This window comes from Pecten maximus, chromosome 3 (assembly GCF_902652985.1).
Source record: "Pecten maximus chromosome 3, xPecMax1.1, whole genome shotgun sequence".
In the NCBI taxonomy this organism is placed as follows: Eukaryota; Metazoa; Mollusca; class Bivalvia; order Pectinida; family Pectinidae; genus Pecten; species Pecten maximus.
In genome coordinates, this window is record NC_047017.1 from 6,148,780 (window position 1) to 6,171,773 (window position 22,994).

The window sequence follows — 22,994 nt, forward strand, 5'->3', positions numbered from 1 at the left end:
CGTCTATATAACCTGATAGGTTTTTCTGGTATATCAATTGACCTTTTACTACCATAGGGTTAACTGGTAGGACTCGACAATTTTGGCCGATATATGGACTGTACATCTATGTAGTATATGTATATAAAGTGCAACCACCAATTTGTGAAAATAGCGACATGGAACTACACTACTATCTCGATACAGTTTGGTTATGGAATTCTGTGTACGGAATGGATGTTGGGGTTGAATATCTAGGCGGATACTGGGACTAAATTGAACGATTATCTATTATCTTATTTAAACTGTATACTGGCAGAGGCAAGATAGCACCTCTAAATATTGAAGAATACGAAACCGAGTATAATCAAAACTTATTTAATCTGTATAAAAAGTGTCAATGGCAAATAGCACTTCTGATTTCCTGATTAATATAAATTATGTCTATATCCTTCATTCTTGTAACTGGTATTTGAAGTCTGTGACTGACTCTTTCCTCCCTAATTCAGTCGGATATCCACTCTCTCCTCCCTATTCCAGTAAGATGTCCACCTCCTACAATAGTATTTGAGGTCTGTGACCGACTCTTTCCTCCCTATTCCAGTAAGATGTCCACCTCCTCCAAGGGTATTTGAAGACGAAGTTCCTTCTCCATGATAAGGTCTGTGACGCTGAGAAGATTTTCTTCATCAAACAAAGCCACACCATCGAGATACAGCATCTGACATAGAAAAACAACCAGAAACTCCCTCAAATGATGACATTATACTATCCAGTAAATAGTATTTTCAATATAATGGAAATTTTCCTACAACAATATTTCATAAAAACTAAAACATGTTTACACAGCTTCATAATAACATACTCCATTGCTATGGCTTTGTTTACATATCAATTTAGATAGTCATAACAATATTTTAAAGTCAATCATAGGTATTCATAGCAAACAATAAATGGCACAATTGCAGAGAAAACTAATGGCACAAGAGTACGGCAAGAACCACTGATTGCAGTAATTATTGTTGTTGGCACACAAACAGTCCCATGTTGTTGATTTTCCTGATCAGCAAATTAACTTATATATTTGGTAAGACAAGTGATGCTTCTCACATAAATACCACCTCCTTTGACCCGACAAACGAGCCCTTTAAGCTTTTTTTTTCTCTTTACTGTATCCAAAAAAACGACATCTTATCCTTGCTTACCTTGGCCCATGGGCAATGTTGAAGGGCCTGATAAAACATCCCTTTGGCTCGCTCTCTCTTTCCATATTTCATCTGTGGAAGAAAATGTGTTGGTATAAGTTATTCTGAAATTGATATCTTAAACAAAGGCCATAAATATGGTAGTGAAAATCGAGGTGGGCGGATTTATCTCCCCTGTTTGGAGCTCTCTCCTCACATGAGTAGGAATAGACTGGTTCCCTCCCTTAGGGCCATACTCCCTACCAGGACTTGGCTCCACTCAAAAAGGGCCGGTAGATATATATAGTGGTAATCATATTGATCTTCCATTGGTCAATTTCTATATCTGGTGACGTACGTACTGCTATTTTCAAAACAAGAGGCCCAAGGGCCTTAACGGTCATCTGACTCTAAATTAAAGAACATTATACTATTGTAGTATGTATTCTCTGTAGCAGGTATAGTGGTACTGTTGGCCATGATGGCCATTTTGGAATTTGGATAAACACGAAAAATAGCACTTGATCAAGACTATCTAACGATCATTTCTGGTAAGTAAGAGCTGAATCCCACTGGTGGAATTTGAAAAAAAGTTTGAAATAGCTGTTGTTCAGGAAAACCATGATTGCGCAATCATGTTACAAAATGGCTGCTGTGGCAGAGGCAAAAAAATAACAACACTTTGTTGGCTCTGCTTCCTTAACATCCTCACCAATTTCAAGCTCAATCGCACCAGTGGAACTGGAGAAGAAGTTTAAAATGTGTTTTTCAAGATGGTTGCCATGGCGGCCATCTTGGATTTCTGACTGACCCATAAATAACAACACTTGGCCAGGATCATCTAAAGATCATTTCTGGTATGTTAGAGCTGAATCCCCCTGGTGGAATTTGAGAAGAAGTTTCAAATAGTTCAGGAAAACCGTGATTGCGTAATCATGTTACAAAATGGCCACCTTAGCTGCCATGTCAAAGTTTTAACGATGCCGAAAAATAACAACACTTTGTTGACTATCTTTCCTTAACATCCACACCAGTTTCAAGCTCAATTGCACCATTGGAACTGGAGAAAAAGTTTAAAATGTGTTTTTCAAGATGGTTGCCATGGCGGCCATCTTGGATTACTGACTGACCTGAAAAATAACAACACTTGGTCAGGACCATCTCAGGATCATTTTTGGTAAGTAAGAACTAAATCCCATCGGCGGAATTTGAGAAGAAGTTTCAAATAGGTGTTGTTCAGAAGAACCATGATTGCGCAATCATGTTACAAAATGGCCAACGTGGCTGCCATGTCAAAGTTTTTACAAAGCCAAAAAATAACAACACTTTGGTGACTATCTTTCCTTAACATCCTCACCAGTTTCCAGCTCAACTACACCATTGGAACTGGAGAAAAAGTTTAAAATGTATTTTTCAAGATGGTTGCCATGGCGGCCATCTTGGATTATTGACTGACCTGAAAAATAACAACTCTTGGTCAGGACCATCTCAGGATCATTTTTGGTAAGTAAGAACTGAATCCCATCGGCGGAATTTGAGAAGAAGTTTCAAATAGGTGTTGTTCAAAAGAACCATGATTGCGCAATCATGTTACAAAATGGCCAACGTGGCTGCCATGTCAAAGTTTTTACAAAGCCGTTGCCATGGCGGCCATCTTGAATATCTGACCGACCTGAAAAATAACAACACTTGGTCGGGATCATCTCAGGATCATTTCAGGCAAGTTTCAGCTCAATAGCACTGGTGGAACTCGAGAAGAAGTTTCAAATGTGTTTTCAAAATGGCGGCTGTGATTAACCAACAAAGCGGATCACTTTATAATATGTTTCTATTCTTAAAATGAATTAAGGCAAACAGTGTCCAATGTGTTTATCGCAATGACATTATTTGTGCTTAATGCTTCAGGGAAGTTAGCATCTCCATGATGACAAAACATCTGCAATAAAGATGCGTACATGCTTACGTAGGAATTCCTGCTCAAGATAGTAACGCACTACCTATCCTCCGTGTAGTGTATACAAGGGAGATAACTGAGGAGGGTACCAGTCAAGAGCGGGAGGTGCACTCTATATAATCCCATAGTGAGATAGGTCAACCAAGGGAGACAACTCCCCCAATTTTCACTACAACATAAGCAATCCGATGTGATTTTCTAGCTTCATTTTTATATTGAGCCAGCAAGCAGAATCAAAGCAAACATTGTAAACATTGGATGTATTACTGAATTCAAAATTGGGGTAAATTGATAAATATTCTTGCAAAGTCAATCTGAAGGATAAAAATATCACTAGAATGTGTAACCATAGTAACAAATCAACTCATTACAAAAACATTCAGTTTGTATATCGAGATTATTTAAGACAGGAACAACAACAAGAGGCCCATGGGGCCTGTATCACTCACCTGGTTGGATTTGACCAAATGTCAAAATAATGTTCATGTTCAATTCCTTTTGTTTGTTAACCTCAAACAATGCTATTTATGGTTATAGCGTGGGGATCCCAACTGCTTTAAAGATATAATGAAGTCCAGACTCTCTGAGTTTACAACATGCATTTATAACTTTATGACTAGTAGTGATTTAAAGGAATTACCTCTATTTCCTATATGGGGCCCCGCCCCTTTTGCCCCTCGGGGGTCAGAGTCACCATTTATGCAAAATCTGTTCCCCTTCCCCCAAGAATGTTTCTTACCAAATTGGGTTCAAATCCATTCATAAATTTATGACAAGTAGCGATTTAAAGGAATTACCTCTATTTCCCATATGGGGCCCCGCCCCTTTGGCCCCTTGGGGGTCAGAGTCACCATTTATGCAAAATCTGCTCCCCTTCCCCAAAAGATGTTTCTTATTAAATTGGGTTCAAATCCATTCATAACTTTATGACTAGTAGCGATTTAAAGGAATTACCTCTATTTCCCATATGGGGCCCCGCCTCTTTGGCCCCTCGGGGGTCAGAGTCACCATTTATGCAAAATCTGTTCCCCTTCACATAAGAATGTTTCTGACCAATTTGGGTATAAATCCATTCATAACTTTATGACTAGTAGCGATTTGAAGGAATTACCTCTATTTCCCCATTAGGCCCTGCCCCTTTGGCCCCTTGGGGGTCAGAGTCACCATTTATGCAAAATCTGTTCCCCTTTCCTAAAGGATGTTTCTGACCAAATTGGGTTCAAATCCATTCATAACTTTATGACTAGTAGCGATTTGAAGGAATAACCTCTATTTCCCCATTAGGCCCCGCCCCTTTGGCCCCTTGGGGTCAGAGTCACCATTTATGCAAAATCTGTTCCCCTTTCCCAAAGGATGTTTCTTACTAAATTGCGTTAAAAACCATTCATAACTTTATGACTAGTAGCGATTTAAAGGAATTACCTCTATTTCCCATATGGGGCCCCGCCCCTTTGGCCCCTTGGGGGTCAGAGTCACCATTTATGCAAAATCTGTTCCCCTTTCCCAAAGGATGTTTCTTACTAAATTGCGTTAAAAACCATTCATAACTTTATGACTAGTAGCGATTTAAAGGAATTACCTCTATTTCCCATATGGGGCCCCGCCCCTTTGGCCCCTTGGGGGTCAGAGTCACCATTTATGCAAAATCTGTTCCCTTTCCCCCAATGATGTTTTTGATCAAATTCGGTTCAAATATTTTCATAATTTTATGACAAGTAGCGATTTAAAGATATTACCTCTGTTTCCCCATTAGGCCCCGCCCCTTTGGTCCTTTGGGGGTCAGAGTAACCATTTATGCAAAATCTGTTCCCCTTCACATAAGAATGTTTCTGACCAAATTGGGTTCAAATCCATTCATACCTTTATGACTAGTAGCGATTTGAAGGAATTACCTCTATTTCCCCATTAGGCCCCGCCCCTTTGGCCCCTTAGGGGTCAGAGTCACCATTTATGCAAAATCTGTTCCCCTTCCCAAAAGGATGTTTCTTACTAAATTGGGTTCAAATCCATTCATAACTTTATGACTAGTAGCGATTTAAAGGAATTACCTCTATTTCCCATATGGGGCCCCGCTCTTTGGCCCCTTGGGGATCAAAGTCACCATTTATGCAAAATCTGTTCCCATTCCCCAAAGAATGCTTCTGACTAAATTGGGTTCAAATCCATTCATAACTTTATGACAAGTAGCAATTTGAAGGATTTACCTCTATTTCCCCATTAGGCCCCGCCCCTTTGGCCCCTTGGGGGTCAGAGTCACCATTTATGCAAAATCTATTCCCCATCCCCAAAGGATGTTTCTGACCAAATTGGGTTCAAATCCATTCATAACTTTATGACTAGTAGCGATTTAAAGGAATTGCCTCAATTTCCCCTATTGGGCCCCGCCCCTCAGGCCCCTTGGTGGTCAGAGTCACCATTTAAGCAAAATCTGTTCCCCTTTCCTAAAGGATGTTTCTGACCAAATTGGGTTCAAATCCATTCATAACTTTATGACTAGTAGCGATTTGAAGGAATTACCTCTATTTCCCCTAATGGGCCCCGCCCCTTTGGCCCCTTGGGGATCAGAGTCACCATTTATGCAAAATCTGTTGCCCTTCCCCAAAGGATGTTTCTGACCAAATTGGGTTCAAATCCATTCATAACTTTATGACTAGTAGCGATTTTAAGGAATTACCTCTATTTCCCCATTAGGCCCCGCCCCTTTGGCCCCTTGGGGGTCAGAGTAACCATTTATGCAAAATCTGTTCCCCTTCTCCAAAGGATGTTTCTGACCAAATTGGGTTCAAATCCATTCATAACTTTATGACTAGTAGCGATTTAAAGGAATTGTCTCAATTTCCCCTATTGGGCCCCGCCCCTCAGGCCCCTTGGGGGTCAGAGCCACCATTTATGCAAAATCTGCTCCCCTTCTGCCAAGGATGTTTCTGACCAAATTTGGTCAAAATCCAATAAGAACTTTTTGACTAGTAGCGATTTGAAGCAAATGTTGACGGACGGACGCCGGACGCCGGACGACGGACGCTGCACCATGGCATAAGCTCACCGGACCTTCGGTCCAGGTGAGCTAAAAATTGGTACACGTCATAAACTTTGATGTCTTCTGGCTTATTGTGAAGATCTGTAGCATTGAAATCACATGAAACATCCAATTGTCAATATAATTATGAACAGGTCTAATGTTTATGATTATGGAATTTCAGAGGATGAGAAAAAGGATAAAGTATGAGCATTGTTCTTTGTTGAAATAGGAATTGTGGAGTAGTACCTCTGTATGAAGACAAAGACGCCACAGAAGAGGGACAGTTCTGTACAAGAATACTGTCCCTGCCCACATCACAGTAGGCCCTGATGCGATGAATCATACTGGTCTCTGAAATCTTCACATCTTCTCCTGTAAAAGCGCACAACCAAGAATTTATCTAAAGTTAAGAACAGTATAAGGCATTCACAAAGACTCAAATCACTAGTTATGATCATGCCCTGACTGTATTACAGAGAAGGGCAGAATTGGACCTACAATACAGTTCCCACCTCCCCCAGATAAATGTTGAGTACAAATACCTCCCCCAGATAAATGTCGAGTACAAATACCTCCCCCAGATAAATGTTGAGTACAAATACCTCCCCCAGATAAATGTTGAGTACAAAATACTGATAGAGTTATATGTTTAAACTAAAACCTGAACAATTCAAAAATACATCATATTTTTGTCAAGTAATTAAAAATTTGCAAGAAATATTAATGATTACAATAATGTGTATAATTTGTATTATCTACCTTATCTATCTTTTTTCAATAAATAAAAAAACAAAAACAGTGCTGTTAGATTAAGTAAACAATCACTTGTATATAAATGGCAGGCCCAAGTTTCATCATTATTCCTTCAATTTTAATTTTCATTTAGGAAAGCATTATAGAGTTTATGAAAACTGCCTTAACTAAGATTTCCCCCTGAAATCCAAAAATGATTTCCAATGAAATTTTTTTAAGAAATTTCCTTAAATTAAGGAACAATGATGAGACTGGGGTCAGATGTTAATTAGATACCCTACCGTCCTTACAAAGGTTGTCCTTCCTCATCTGTTCTTCCAGGTCCCTGAGCTTCTGAACCTGAGACAATACGGCTATCAAGAGAAGAATAGGTTGTGCTCCTTCCTTCAGACGGTGAGTGAAGAAACGGTCAAGCTGGCCTGAGACATTCATCTTCAATTCTGTCTGGGTAAACAGCCAAAGGAAGTGTGGACTAGAAGGAAAGTCACTCAGGGCAGCATTTATGGCCGAACGCAAACAGCTGAGAGGTGCCGACAATGTCGACATGTGACACACAACCATGCGGACCTTTATTTTGTGCAGTTCCTCCAGAACTCGTAGACAATTGGACGCTTGTGGTTCACAGCGAGGCTGCTGAATGTCTGGGGAGGAGGACTGATTGTCAGGGAGGAGAAGATGAACCTTGGACAAAGCCAAGTCTGCTATTCCTATACTCTCCTTCAACATGTCTTTTTGACTGAGCCACGCATACAACACACAACATCGGGTGAATTCACAGAAGTGCTGTAATGTTAACACACACTTACCACTATTCCCGTGTACGTCACGCTTCAGGTTCTCCACATAACCTTCTAGCAATGTCATCATTTTTTTCATGGTCAAGGAGCAAATCAGTTGATTCTCACTCAGGCGAGGATCTTTAATGCTTTTTCCCTTCACAAAACACTGAAGGCCCCACCGAGCCTCCTCAGCAGATTTCTCCGATTCTTCATTCTGGATTCTTTCCCCACAAACCGGTAAATCCCCAGAAGGAAATTTCAGAATAATCTCCGTCAAAATCCTATGTAGTCGTACAAGTCCACATCGCGTCCCTGGGTCCACTTCCACTCCTAGTCCCGATCCACTATGCATCGACAAGGCCGCTTCTACTACAGGACGTGCCTCAAGGGCTCCTCCCACTTCCCACAGCAAGGCTGTATACTCGCTCCACACATACAAATTTGTCCTATTTCTAGGCTCCTTTAATAGAGATTTACCAAACTTCTTTAGTTGTTTTAGACAACTGGAGTTGTCTCCTATACACTGCTTGAAGAAGCGTAATCTAACAGCAGTGAGAACAGTGTAAGAATTCAAATCATTATCAAAATATGTGACCATCTGTTCTAACAGGGAACTGACGTATGTTTTGAGAAGAGGCGAGACTTTGATATTCCATGACATTCCGGAATCAGGTTCCTGTTGAGGATCTGAGATACTCTATCTAAATTGCACTGACAATCGGTCGATCTCACCGAGCTTACCATGAAGTCATTTGACATGTCAACCCAGAGGAAAAGCAAAAACTGTAAAACTATTTCAAAATGGAGCCATGTCGGCAAAGTAAACAAAACACTAGATATATCGTCAAATAAAACCAGACGTTCCACATCCTGACAGTCCTCTTCTGTCTCATCCTTCGATACATCAGGTCTCCATGGCAACCAGTGGACAGACTCGCGCAGTCGCTCCATGTTCAGCCACATCTTCCATTTTGGATCATTCCGAGCCAGTAGATCTTGTTCTTCTTGTTCAATATCTGAAAGAAGATGTATTTGATTTATTTCAGCTCCGAATAATTAAAGGACAAAATTGTAAAAATGTGGATACAAATGTGATCTGTTTCAAATCACACCCTGTGGAGACATCAGCAATGCAAAGGGAGATAATAAATCTTTAAATTTAGAAAAAAAATGTTTTTCAGGAAATTAACAAATTTTTGGAAATAAATATAGAAAGGACGTATCATAATAAGTTGTAAAATTTTAAAGAAAACAATCAAAGATGCCCAAAAGCAGATTGATATTATGTACATCTTTTATTGCATGGAAGTCATACCGAAACCACATTATTGCAATATATTATACATTTTCATTTTCTGATGATCTTTTCACTTTTTCAAAATTTTCGTTTGTGTTTTCGTGGAAAGAATTAAGATTTCAAAAGATTAAACAACAAAATGAGAAAGATATAAAATTCACAAATATAATGCAGTACCTGTATCAAGTGTCAAAGCTGCTGATGAAGGTAAATCCTCGGGATGTTCTGACCAGTATTTCCAGCCCCTAGCATTGTTTTCTCCTACCCTGCTAATGCCACTGTCCCAGAAACTCTCAAAAACATTCTGTTTGTCCTGGTGATGAGAACTCTCCAGTGATGGAGGACAAAAAAGGTTGAACTCGATCAGGGCCTGGAAACAGCCCTACAGCCTTCTCCATGTGGCCGGCTTGTCTCAGAAAACAGCAGTATTGCACAAACAAGTCTGAAAGTAATACAAGTTATCATAAATAAGGTATCAGGCTATAATTAAAAATCTGAACTGTTTGTTTAAACATCTATATACAAATGTACTATCAAAATATATACTAAATATATAGTCAGATATCACAAATACTATATGAGATGATGTTCTGAATTCACAGTGAAAGCCAAAAATCCCATACTTTTTTTGTGCTATTCATTTTGTGTTATGTGATGCATAATGAAGTCTAAACAAATCTGAATAACATTTAAATTTTATTATATTGTGATTTCCAAAGTGGGTTAACATCAAATACCTACAGGTATAAACATAGAAGTGCATATACAAATATACAGCAAATACAATAATTCCTCAATTTACAGATATTTATTGATGGTAAAATTCAATATGATTTTGTTAACAGGAGAGGGAAAACGCAGCGACCAGACTGGGACTTAAACCTGGGAAGGATGCTATAACCATTTGAGCTACATGGCTAGACATTCAGTCCAGCCAAGTTCCGCTATATTCCCCACTCCTACAAATTCTTTGACCCAGAAGACACACACAAGACCCTAAACCACCTCCCTGTGAATTTATTTGGGCGCCAAATGTAACAGGAGATCAAATGCAAGGACCAGACTGGTACTGGAACCTGGGACCCCCGAATGCTAGATGGACGTTCTAACCATCTGAGCTACCTGGCCACCTGCATTCAGCCCAGTTCAGTTCAGCTACAATTCAATGTCTTTTGTTGTTAAACAGATGTGACCAGGAAAGAAGGTCAAGGACGGTTAATAGTCATCAATTCTGCTTTCATCCATTCTGATCCTGTACAAGAGTTACTTCCCTTTGTTGATAATTGAGCCATACAGAAATCGTGCTGTTTTCTGGATCTTTGTTCAATTCTTGTTCAAATACTATTAGGATTTTTTTCAGACATGTCAAGCAGGTTTTATAAACACTGAATTTGATAGACTTTCATACCTGCAAGCTACAAAATGTATTGTCCTAAGTATACAGTACGATGAAGTTGTGAAATTACTAATCTAGACCAGTCATATCTTACCTAGCATGTCGCGGTCAAGCCCCTCTGTGGACCCACGGGAGAACACTGAACCCTCCTGGTAGCCAATCAGTTTCTGTATACAGGTACTGTAGAGTTTACACACGCGTGTGACAGAGAAAGAGGCGAGGTGAGACTGATTATACAGAAGGTAACGCCTCCATAAGGCGATGTCTGTTGGGTACACAAACAGAAGACTCTCTAACTCTTTATTAACCTCTGTCGCCTCCAGATGGCTCTGGCACAGTTCTAGGTATCTTAACTTCAGAGAAACACAAGATGAGTTTACCTCCATAGCTTTTTTAAGGATCATTATTTTTTTCTCGTAAACAACCTGTTTCGGGAGTTTTTTCACATTCATGCTTACCAGAGTGGACTTCTCATCTGATAGATCCTCATATAAAAATCTATCCTGGAAATTCACAAATTCAATCCAAAGTTCGACATCTTTTGGGTTCTCCCTCAGACGCTTGTTGTAGTCGGCGTTTTTCTGCCACAGATATGACTTCTGTATAGGGTTGTCCTCTGGTTCTGACAGGATCACACCAGAACCTTGTATATATGCCAAAGACTTCCTATCCAGCAGCTGGTCTCGTATGTCAACCTTAAGTTGGTTTTCTTCTTGAACCTGGCTCACGGATTTGGTATTGCTTACAGATATGAATTCCTTTCTCATTTCACCATCACTCAAACTGTCCTTGTTGGTGATAAGGACGGCTTGTGGAGCCGATCGTAATAACTTTCGGTTCTCCTTGTTGTAATACCTATTGTGTGTTTTGACTCGGCTTCCTGGATCTTTCTCTTCCCGGAGTGACACTGTAGGATGATCGTCTGCAGCCAAACAAACATTGACATGTCTTTTGAACTTGGCAACATGCCTATCAACAACTGATCCATAGATGTAGTTATTTTTGTTTGGATTTCCTGTCAATCCTGTAAGCATCCTCCGCCTCTAGTCCTGGAATCTCGTCAATAAACACTTTGTCACTATTTTGGAACAACTTTCTTCTGCAACAGGAACAAATGAAAAAAATATTCTTATGATCAACACCCTAAAACAAAAATCCAAATTATGGTAATATATATATTTTTTTTTTTTATCTCCAATAGTATTTTACTGCTATATTGATAATGGTGAATTAGTGAAACAAATTATTAAGTTAATCTTTAGCAATCAGAATTATCTGATAATGTCATTTTACAACAGTTGCTTTTAGGGTTGAATTTCCAGTCTGTTTGTGATGTCATCCAATCACGAAACAGCTGTTCCCACAGATACAATGAACGACCAACGATTTAACATTTATATAACAATAAACAAAACTTCAGTAAGAAATGTATTTAATAATCTTAATTTTGATATAAATAAGAATTCCATTGACGATGAACATTACTGGTTTCCTTACTGTTTCTCAGTGACATTGCTATAACGGGGCGCTGGACTCCTCGACCTTGACCTTGACCTGTGGCGTTTGTGTTTCTTAGACTTATGTTTATGTTTCTCTTTCTTGATTTTCTTCCTGTGCCTTTTCACAACTACATCTCCTGTAATAGAAAAATAATTCCCATTGGGACAACTGCAGCTTCTGTATGTCGAGATATCCGATACAGCATTGTCTTGACCCTGGTATTCAGCTTGTGTTGTACGAGATATCTATTACACGTACATAGTGTTTCTGAACTCTGGTATCCAACTAGTGTTGACTGAGATATATATATATATATACCGTAAAACCCCACTTGCTCGAACTTGCATTCCTCTAATACCTCTTAATCGTCAAACTATTTGGTTAGACCTGACCGCGTCGTTATATTTTCTTTATTAATTAACCTATTATTCCTTTTTGCAATACAGTTACTACATAAACCATGGCGGCACTACTGAGTAGGTATTCAATGAATATAGTGCAACATACGTCAATCAGTACCCATATAATGTTCTAGGACTAACCTCTGATAACTTGAATACCCTGTATTCTTCGAAAAATTAACATGGTCCCTAACAGTTTGAGTTAGCTTGGTTTTACTGTATGTTTAATATGTAAAAGTTGAGGAAATTTATAAACTTTATTGAATAGATTATATGGTGACTGTCTACTTACAAGTTACGACTGTATTGTTCGATATACTATTCGGAATTCCTTAGTCATTTGACAGCGGAAGTGTTCCGAGTACAGGTAATTTGGTGCGAATATTGCACGTGCGGTTGCCGCGGTTGTCTATAAGCCGGTACACCTGTGTAGTTCGCCAGTCAGATGGAAAGTCTTTATAGGACTGCCTGGCTCAGCTCTCCCCGACTCACGTAGTCAGAATGAAAGTCTTTATCAGACTGTTATGGTAACACTCACTGTCAGTAGTTTTGTGTACTATCGTTTATAGTATGGCCATGTAGCCGCTAGTTTACTAAACTACTGTCATGTTGTCCTATAGTATGTGTGTGTTGAGTGTGTGACTGTGACAGAGTTGTACAATTTGTCCCTGTGTCTCTGTATATTTTTACATAGTGTTTAGTGGTATCCTAATAAAACTACCTGAACTTTATATATCTTGAGTTTGTGTTTATTTGCTAGACTTCATCAGAGACCTATATACTAGCTACTAGTTATGACCCAGAATGTAAGACCCTGACGGACCCAAGATCACCGAACCTGGGTATAAATATTTTAAAGGTGTCGGTTTGAGGTGAAAAGCCGATCCTTTTACATTGGTGCCGTGACAAGGGTACGAATCCTGGTATTCAAATTTCGTCAACTAAGATATATAAATAGGATAGAATGTCTGAAAATTAATGGTATTTAAGTTGTATACATTTGAAATGTGTTTCAATACACTTACTCTGATCATTGTCTTCTCTACTGGTGTCACTTCTAACATCAGCTGTTTTCTGTCTCTTAGATCTGATAAACAAATATTGAATTAATAATTTTCTTTTTATACAATTATAACTTATATATGACACATACACAAACACAAGGTCATTTGGCCCCAGCTGGTTTGAATACAAAATAGATATTAAGACTTTTGTTTTAGATTCTATTGTCAATGCGACATGAAGAATAGTACAATATAGTTTGGATATTTTTCAGGACATCATGAAATAAGCATTGCTTCCATTCTTAATTTCATTGATCATATTCATATTCTAATGATTAAGTAATCATCATTGTTAGCTTTGGAGAATATTGATTATCCTCATTAAAAATTGTATGAACTTCTGCTTTTTGTAGGTCAATATCAAAATCCTTCAGTTAATAACTGTCCATGTGCACCTCAGCCAAGGATAGTTATTGCATTATTGCAAATTATTGCTAAAAAGTCACAGAATTGAATTTTCAATTTGCAATAACTAATTTATAACAACATGATATTAGCATACTCAGTATGTCCTAAAGGTGAGTGCTCTTGGTAGACATCGGAAACCTCTGGTGAAACAGGTGCAGGCAAATCATGTCTCTGTTTTTCTTCCTGTGATTCTGGTTTGTAGCTACTGTTTTTCAACCAATCCAAATTACCTAGAATTAAAATGAAGACAGATATATATTTACAAGTTAAACATGAACCATTCCTCTGAGTCTTAAATTACCTTCCCATTGAAGGAAAATCTGAAGATTTGATGGTAACCTTGTCTGTGAGTCAAAAGTAGCCTAGTAAGCTGTATTTAGACAGTCGGAACCCTTTGGACTATTCAAATTACTGCATGCAAATTTTGTGTGCTTGAATATCTATTCTGCTAGAACTGCAGACCACAATCACAGACTCCAAACTGCTGATTGCCTATATATCATGGGGTGCTGTTTTATTTTCTATTCCCATTTCACGATATCAGTAGAATCTAGTTAAGTAAAGTCATTACAATAACTACCAAAAGTGATATTACCAATACACGTTCTGAACTCCGAAAAATAAACATGTAGGCACTAGACCGGCTACACAATTGGTCTAACGTTACAGTAACACCACAGGGACATGTCTAGTCTTATGTTAAAAAAAATAGTCAGAAATACCTATGTATAAAGACATATGGTCATGTTCTTGTCGTGTTTTTAGACTAGACTAAGACTAAACATGTCTCGGTGGTATAATATCGAAAATGAAAGTAACACATTCATTGAAAACAGTTGGTTGCAACCTCGTCACGTACCGGAGGTAACACGATCCTCTAGGACATCGGTCTGTGTGTCAGTAACAGGAAATAACGTTTGGGGCTGTTTCTTTTCTTCTGACTGGTCTAAAATTGGGAAAAGTGGCATTCTGCATCACTGAAGTACGAATCTCTCACGATTGTTAAGGGGAGATAACTCTAAAGTTTTTATGCGTACGAAATAATAACCCGAGCCGGAACATTTTCCGGAAATTAACAACAACGTAATGTTATTTGTAATACTGAAGTTTATATTGCATAAACTATTCCATTATACTCACCAGTAAAACATTATATCTAACTGAGTTGTAAATATATTTATTTCTTGTTGGTAATAAAATTTATAAGAAGAAAAGATACTGTAGAATGCGTTATTGTTACCGATTTATAGCTATGTATCTTATATTGATATAATATATTATCTTTTTTATCAAGTCCAAACAAAACTGAGACGACTGCACTAGCTGAAGTCACCAATAATTGTATTAATATAATTAATTAAAATTCTTTCTGTAATACTGATGAATTTCTTTTAATTTTCACTTTATTTTTTACAAAGAAAATTCAGGATTCTAACAAAAATAATAATTGTCTAAAGAATTGGAAAAAAAATATTTGTATCTTTTTTTCACAAATATTATAATTGACAAAATATGACTATATACATGTACATTGTACTTTTGTTTTTGTGATCAGTCCAAAAATTGAACATGCACAACCAGCGACAGTCTGATATATAAATCCATTCCACAACAAAGAATGAAGAGTAAACTATCAATGAATTTGGGTAATTAGATCTATAGGTGATTCTTTTGCGATCAGTCTCAAATTCAACATCCAAGGAATTTTGGACCAAGAAATGTATCCAATCTCAACACTAAAATTCCAAGACGACAGCCTATTGTTTGGTCATCTTGATTTTTGATCAGAGTCCCAAATTGAATATGTGTAACTTATAAGATACTTTGACAGAACACAAATGTGAAACTTCAAAAACACCTCCCTCATCAATGCATTAATGAACTCCCGATCACAAGATCCAGGACGGTTACCTGCCGGCCATTCTTAACTTCCAACCTGCCCCCAGTGTCCCAAAATGCACACTTATAGATGCCATGGGGAGCACAGCACTGTCTAAGGAATATCTAATAAACTCCAGCTCACAAAATCCAAGACGGCTATTTGTCGGCCATCTTAGCTTCCAACCTAGGTGCCATGGGGATCATAGTGAAATTTCAGATCACTTCAATAACAAGCAAACAAATCGGGAATTGATATCAGCGCTAAGCCCGTGTTGTTCAATTCCAATCAAGATGTCTGTAGTTATATATATATACATTTCATGAAACTTAAGTTTTGACTGCTGATCAATGGCAGGCAGGTTGGGCAGCCATGTTGGTTTCTTGGGGGGGGGGGGGGGGGGGAGTCCATAAAATACATGTTCTCATACTTAAATGACGTATGTATGTAAATAAGTCTGTATTCTATGACAGTTGGATGTAGTCTGTATTCTGTGACAGTCAGACGTAGTTGGTATTGTGTGACTGTTGGATGTAGTCTGTGATGGTTGGATCATAGTCTGTAAATGTCTGACTACTGTATAAAAATGACCAAAAATAAAATAAACAAATAAACCATACTTCACAATTGCAATGGTTATCCCATTTTATTTTATTTGACATTTGATACATATTAAAGTTTACATATACATCTTATCAACATTTATGTTACGAATTAAAAACAACATTTTTTTTTGTTTTTCATAACATGTACATATTGTTTGGCAAAGTGTTATTCTATTGATCAAGTATAAAGACACTGCAATGATGCAGCAGACGACATCTCCACAACAGCTGATGGAGCAGACGACATCTCCACAACAGCTGATGGAGCCTGGCAGCAGTCTATCGCAGACAAATGTACGGAAGATCGGGTTTGTTTCTGTTACAATGAGGATTTACTGGGTAATGTCTGACAGTGTTGAGTACACACAACATCAAGATCCAAATCTACAGTACAGGAGACTGGGGTAGTTTCTGTCACAGTGGGGATTTACTGGGTAATGTCTGACAGTGTTCACACAGCATCAAAATCCAGTTCTACAGTAAAGGAGACCAGGATTGATTCCGTCGCAGTAGGGATTTAGTGGGTAGTGTCTGACAGTGTTGAGTACATACAACATCAAAATCCAGTTCTACAGTAAAGGAGACCAGGATCGATTCCGTCGCAGTAGGGATTTAGTGGGTAGTGTCTGACAGTGTTGAGTACATACAACATCAAAATCCAGTTCTACAGTAAAGGAGACCGGGATTGATTCTATAACATTTGGGATTTAGTGGAACGTAGCATCTGACAGTGTTGCAGGGGTATACAAATCTTCAGAATTAAATTCTACAGTACAGTAGATAAGGACTGTTTCAGCCATATTCAGGATTTACTTGGTAACATCCGACAGTGTTGGGTTCACACACAACTTCAAAATCCAAGGGTTTCATTCTTGAAATCTTACCATGTTATCTTGGTGTCAGGAGCATTACATGAACACAAGCCCTGTAATTTTTAGGATGGGGTACATGTTATACAAGTCAGAGTTCACGGTAAGCCAGATCGTATCCTTATGTAACAGAAACAGTGCCGATCTTATTAACACGTTAAGTACATTGTGTCCGATCAAACCAACTTCACTAAATGGTGACTACAGTTACTTATATCTAATGTTTCTCACACTCTCACATATTCTCACTTTCTCCCACTGCTCAGCAGCTAAACTCACACACATCCATCCTGCGGTACGGCTTTACCACAATACCACTCCGACCACTCATAGTGCTATCCTCCATCATGCACTCCCCATACCCAGCAATCTCATTGTCTTGTTATAAGATCACTTACAACAATTAGTGTACACCTCGTTACCTGTGACAAGTCCAGCTTTGGTATTTATTCTTACTTCTTTGGAATTTTTCTCATTCTCTTTTAATTTAAATGTTATGAATATTTTATCTCTCAGGTGACATACATTTTTTGTCCTTTTGGTTTACACCAATGTCAAAATACTCTCTTTCTGCATATACACACCACTCAGCCCAATCAGGCTAGCCCCATCTTCTCCAATACCTATACGAAGTCCCCAGGCTTGACACAGGTAAAATAGGGTAGCTCATCACCAACCAAAACACTTTAAATGTCCAATTTGATCAACTATGAATATTGCATCTGGTCCAGCTGACTATACACTCTAATGATATTCAAAGCAACAGTAAATCCTTGATTTGATAGTATGAATTTACTTTCAAATTCAAAGTTTTTTTTTAAAGTTTTACTTCTCCAATTTAACTTGAAAAGTAAAAAAAATCACCCCAAAGCACTCATTATCTAGAAGAAAGTGCTTTCTTTAAAAGTTAGTATCAGTTCGAGAGTTTGCGAGAAACTGTTAGTTAAAAACAATAGAATATGCTTTTCATAAAATAATTTCGCAGAGAAGTATGGTTGGAAATGTAACATTATAATACAATAAGACATGTATTTCATCTAAGCTTCTGCCAAAAACTAAAGGTGAAATGTTAGTCCAAGTTTTAAGCAGATGATAAAATGCAACATTTTTTAGGTAATTCTGTCTGAAGTACACTATGTTTTTAAATATTGATAAGTACTGTACTGTCAGCCATTGTGTAAAATGTATACACAAATTCTCAACATTATTATACATAAATTAAACAAAGCACATCTGTTCCAGGTTCAAATGGTGGAATTTGAAAAAAAAAAAAAAAAAAATCTTTCCAATTTCATGATCCAAAAACACTGATAATATTGCCAAATTTGAAATAAAAAAAACAATTCTACTTTTCTTTCAAATCAATGTAACACAGTTGATTTCAGCATGTCAGCTCAGATAAACAGCGACATAGATTTGCTAACAACCTAAAACACATACACACTTGTGTGGTAAGTAAATCCGTAGTAACTATAAGAGACAAACGGGGACATACAGGAGACATACAAAAGGTAATTACAACAATTAATTGTGACACGTTTGAACCAGATAACATCCCTGCACATTTTACACTATTGCTTTTCAGGACAAACCTGAGTGCCCACTGCAGCCAACCTGAGATATCTCCCTGCACCATGATGACTCATTTCTGCACCCCCTGAGATTTCACGTTTGAGCTCATCTGTAAGCATGTGTCATGTGTCGCTTGGTAACAACTATAACAACAAACTCGTCCTACACAATCGACTCCTGAAAACTCCCAGCACATATGTGTCAGTACGATTCCATAGTTTTCATAAAACCTGAGTTTACCGGTAATAATTTACTCCTGATAATTTCAGCAGGTAAATATACTTACTATCGTGAAACCAAATTCTGTTATTGTTCTCAGTGAACATAACCACCAAACTGAGGCTTTCATTGCAGGAGTATTCGAAACTCAAAAACCTTTAAGCTTTCAATATACAAGGCCTGTACTCAATAATCCAAAACTCCATGTTAAATCTCTAAATATTTCAGTGCACATGTACTAAGTACCCAAACCTTAATTCTTCCTGGTACACTTGTACAATGTAACTTGAAACCATAGAGTGAAAATTAATTTCAAATTAACTTAAAAGACATCAAAATCAAAGTTTTCAGTACATATGTACTTGACAACCAAAACTTCCTAAAAACCATAAACTCAAGATTTTTCTAGTCTGAGTGAGTATGTACGCCATAGTCGCTCATATCTATTCAGTATCCAACAATATATCTTTGCAGTACAACTTTGTTTTGGCTTCCAATTCATATTGTTAGTGCTGTCCTGTTGTTAAATCTTCTATAAAGAGTTTTAAGTTTAACTGATTTCTTCATGGTCATGTAGTTAAACCGAATACATGCATGCACATGCATATTTTTTAACTGTCTAACCACGGCTCGATTTGAGACTTTTCTATGCATTTTACCAAAAATAATAAATTAAGGGGAACAGAATATCACCTTTTTGTTATATTTCATCAAATTTCTATACTATCACCACCCTCGTTACACTGCCAAAATTGCCGTGGACTAAAGGTGGCGGTTTAACAGGGATGGACTGTATTTCCTCTTTTCATGGGATTTAAATGGCTTGTCTTATCACATTTTTAATGGGTAGTTACTGGTTCACGGTGAAGTAGTGGCTGTTGATCTTAAACTGTCAGTGAATGTTAAGCTAGTACATGATTGTATATCACAAAATAAACCCTTGGAACAACAGCTACTAATTAAGGAGTTTGATGATCGATATCCGATTCCGATCTGGGACAGTATCTGGGTAGTCTTTTCAGACTTCCTTAAGCTTAAATTTTGATAAAAAAAAAAGTTGGACAATTTCCATACTTCTTGTGTACATTATGTATATCTGCAGTAATTTTTCTATTAACTTCATTGAAGTTAAATTAATTAATACAAATTAATTGGATATAAAACTAATCACATAGAGTACATTGTATAAGATTTAGAGCCAAATTACCACAACAATGGCTGTTGAGGAAGACCAAAATTATGTCAGCTATATTTTTGTACTTCACATTTCCGCCATCTTCAGAGGGTAAAAACAAACTTAACATTATTCCTTTCGGTATCTAACTACACTCACAGGGACTTGACACAGTGGTATGATGGTCAAATCACAATTTTATAATTGTTATTCTTATCAAACATTTTCTTTATATCAAAGTGTCTGGTCCCTGTGATGAAAGTTATGGAGCTGTAAGTGGACTTTCACTTTAAAGAGCATCGATAACCTTCATTGGGACAGTCATAATTAGGCATGGGTACACAACATACACCAGAACAGACAAATGTACAGAAACCGTATGGCCAAACTTTGTGTATATATGTCAGAACATTTTCTACCTTAGATACATAACCTTTCATTCCAGTATTGACGGCCATCAACCTCCGATATGCAATTTCATCTGAATATTAAATTAGTTCATTATGTAAGCTTGAAAGCAAACTGTGCTTTTCTTCCGAGGAGAGCACTGACCTCATTCTCTCTAGTCAAATTAAAGCTCAAATTGACACTGTCTGCTTAACCAAATAAAGAACAGAGAGTTAAGAATACTAAATTAAAGCTTTGGTTTTAACTTCGTTTATAGCTCCAACCTTACAATAAATGGCCACACTGATACAAGATAATTCTGAATGAAAGTTATAATCATAACTGAAAGCTTAAGGTTGATTGTATTTTGCTGTAGTATTGAGACTTTCTATATCATAGCGGTTCTGTTTTCGACAAAGATGAACTTTGCATGGCATATAAATGTATCATTAACAAATATTCCTATAACTAAACATCAACAGACAAAAGCTTATTAAGCAACAATTTTAACCTGATAACTCAATTATCAAATTCTTAAACAGTAAGTGGCATTTTCGTTTTGGAAATGTCTTCATAGTTCCAATCTTTATGTAAAGTTGGTATTCCTAAACATGTTTGCTTAGTGGTATGTGCAAAAATGCCATTCATGTCTTGAAAAACAAATCATCTTCGATAAAAATGTTTAATTATTCTTGATTTTAATTACAATCAATGTTTGAAATAAAAAGGTCTGAACTTGAGATATGATTCAGAAGTAAGCCAGGCTTCATTTCCTAATTAGTTATTCTGTAGAAATCTGATAAAAATGTAGTGTACTTTTCTGGTAATAAGCCCATGCCTGGAATTAAGCCCATCAATGCAGTCCAGCAAAAGATGCTCTAAACTCATTGTCTACATAATGTCAAAGTTGGACTCCTGGACTTAAAACAGGATAAACTCTTTAAGGAAAGGAATTATGAATCTGAACCAGATGTAACAATGTATCGAGACAGCACTTTATCACACATATATGATTAATTAATGTACCTTGAAGATCATTCTCACAAGCGTCCAGATAACTATACATTGATATTATACTACCACATCACAACAATTGTGTACAGCAAGAAGCTACGAATCGACTTCTCCCCTACTTAAAGCGACACTCTATAATCGGCCCATGACATTTTTGATTATGTTTGAATCTCTCTCCCCCCCCCTCACAAACATATCTGGCCCCAGGCCCACGTACACATGTAGCACAAGTATTGAACATATGAAACACTTTTGGCACAGTGGATTGTCTGTAGTGTAGACAGACAACACAAAAAGTAACATAATAATTAATAATGCATTTTACAAGAATTCACTCTTGAAAAGAAACTATTCCTCAACAAATGGCCACCATCAGACGATAAGCTCCGACACTGGAAACAATGTTTATGTAGAATTATGTTAAAACAGACTGACATCCAATAGCATCTTTTATTCACGAAACAAACTGAACTGTTTTGGAATTAAATATCCCACCAAATCCAGGATTGCTGTCACGAACACATTTGTAGTTTGCCGGACAGACCGAGTCCTGCACACGTCAAGGCTTTGCCGTTAGCACTAGTTCATATATTGACTCAATGCCGGTGAAAATTTATTCACTCACCAAGTCTTTGTCTTAATGTTAAGCTAGTGACATTTTCTCTGCCAGACGGTCAATGATCCAAGCCTACCTAACTACTCTTCTGTCGAGAATGTGCGATACGGTAAGTCCTTGGTGGTAGTTTTGGAGTGACTGACTGACCGGGGATGACCACGGCATTGTCCCCATTCACATTTAACATGCTTGCTAGCAGTGGGCGTGTGCTTGTGTCCTTGTCCGCAGTGTTACACCGCGGCAATGTCGCACTTAAGTTATTGTGAGCCAACAAACTGCTGGAAGAGTTACGGGTTTGTTGCGAAACACTGTGGGAGCGAGGAAGTGTGCTAAACATGGAGTCCTTCCTTGGGGGCACAGGGGGTGGGGGGTTACCACGTGGGGGGATCTGTGGAGGGTCAGGGGCATTATGGGTAAAGAACACATCACTATTGGTGGAGTCTCTGTTGCGTTTCCTGGGTGGCAGTGGTGGGGGCTGTAGGCTGATGGGCTTGTCAAGGACTAGTGGTGACGGCACTGTGTGCGAACTATGTGGATGTATGATACTAGTCATGGAACCGGAGGATGTCATAGTACTGAGTGTCCAGGTACTGCTGGTCAGGGCATCTGTAACAGTTCACAACAAACATTTTAATCTTAAATTTTCAACACTCATGTTTTAGCAAGACACAGAAATAGAATGAAAAATTTTCTAGGGATTGTGAGATATGATAACTAACCACAACAAATCCTCCAAAACAGTTAATGGGCAAATTCATGGAATTAATTTTCTTTAAAATTTAAGTGAGAATAGAAATGGGATCAATTTTTCTCAGGTTTAAGTGATTTCATGGATACCCACGGAAAAGTCACAAAAAAAATTAATTTGGCAATTAAAGGTATTCTATTTAATGTCATTTTCAGTAGCGTCAATAGTTAATATGTG

General features: G+C 37.8%; 2 protein-coding genes across 2 annotated transcripts in view; both read right to left on the bottom strand.

Annotated features, from left to right (window-relative positions):
• Nucleotides 1-548: 548 nt before the first annotated feature.
• Nucleotides 549-17,433, bottom strand: LOC117324581 (nuclear exosome regulator NRDE2-like). Its single transcript, XM_033880501.1, is given in 15 exon segments — nt 549-700; nt 1,185-1,256; nt 6,383-6,415; nt 6,417-6,508; nt 7,171-8,305; nt 8,308-8,684; nt 9,143-9,347; nt 9,349-9,407; nt 10,456-11,368; nt 11,370-11,460; nt 11,859-11,997; nt 13,288-13,349; nt 13,829-13,964; nt 14,594-14,680; nt 17,367-17,433. Coding segments are annotated over 15 exon segments (3,594 nt in total). The 3' UTR covers nt 549-574.
• Nucleotides 16,229-22,994, bottom strand: part of LOC117323037 (son of sevenless homolog 2-like) — a 31,450-nt gene continuing 24,684 nt past the window's right edge. The window contains 1 exon segment of the mRNA XM_033878028.1: nt 16,229-22,675. Coding sequence (XP_033733919.1) covers nt 22,146-22,675 — 530 coding nt within the window. The 3' untranslated portion in view covers nt 16,229-22,145.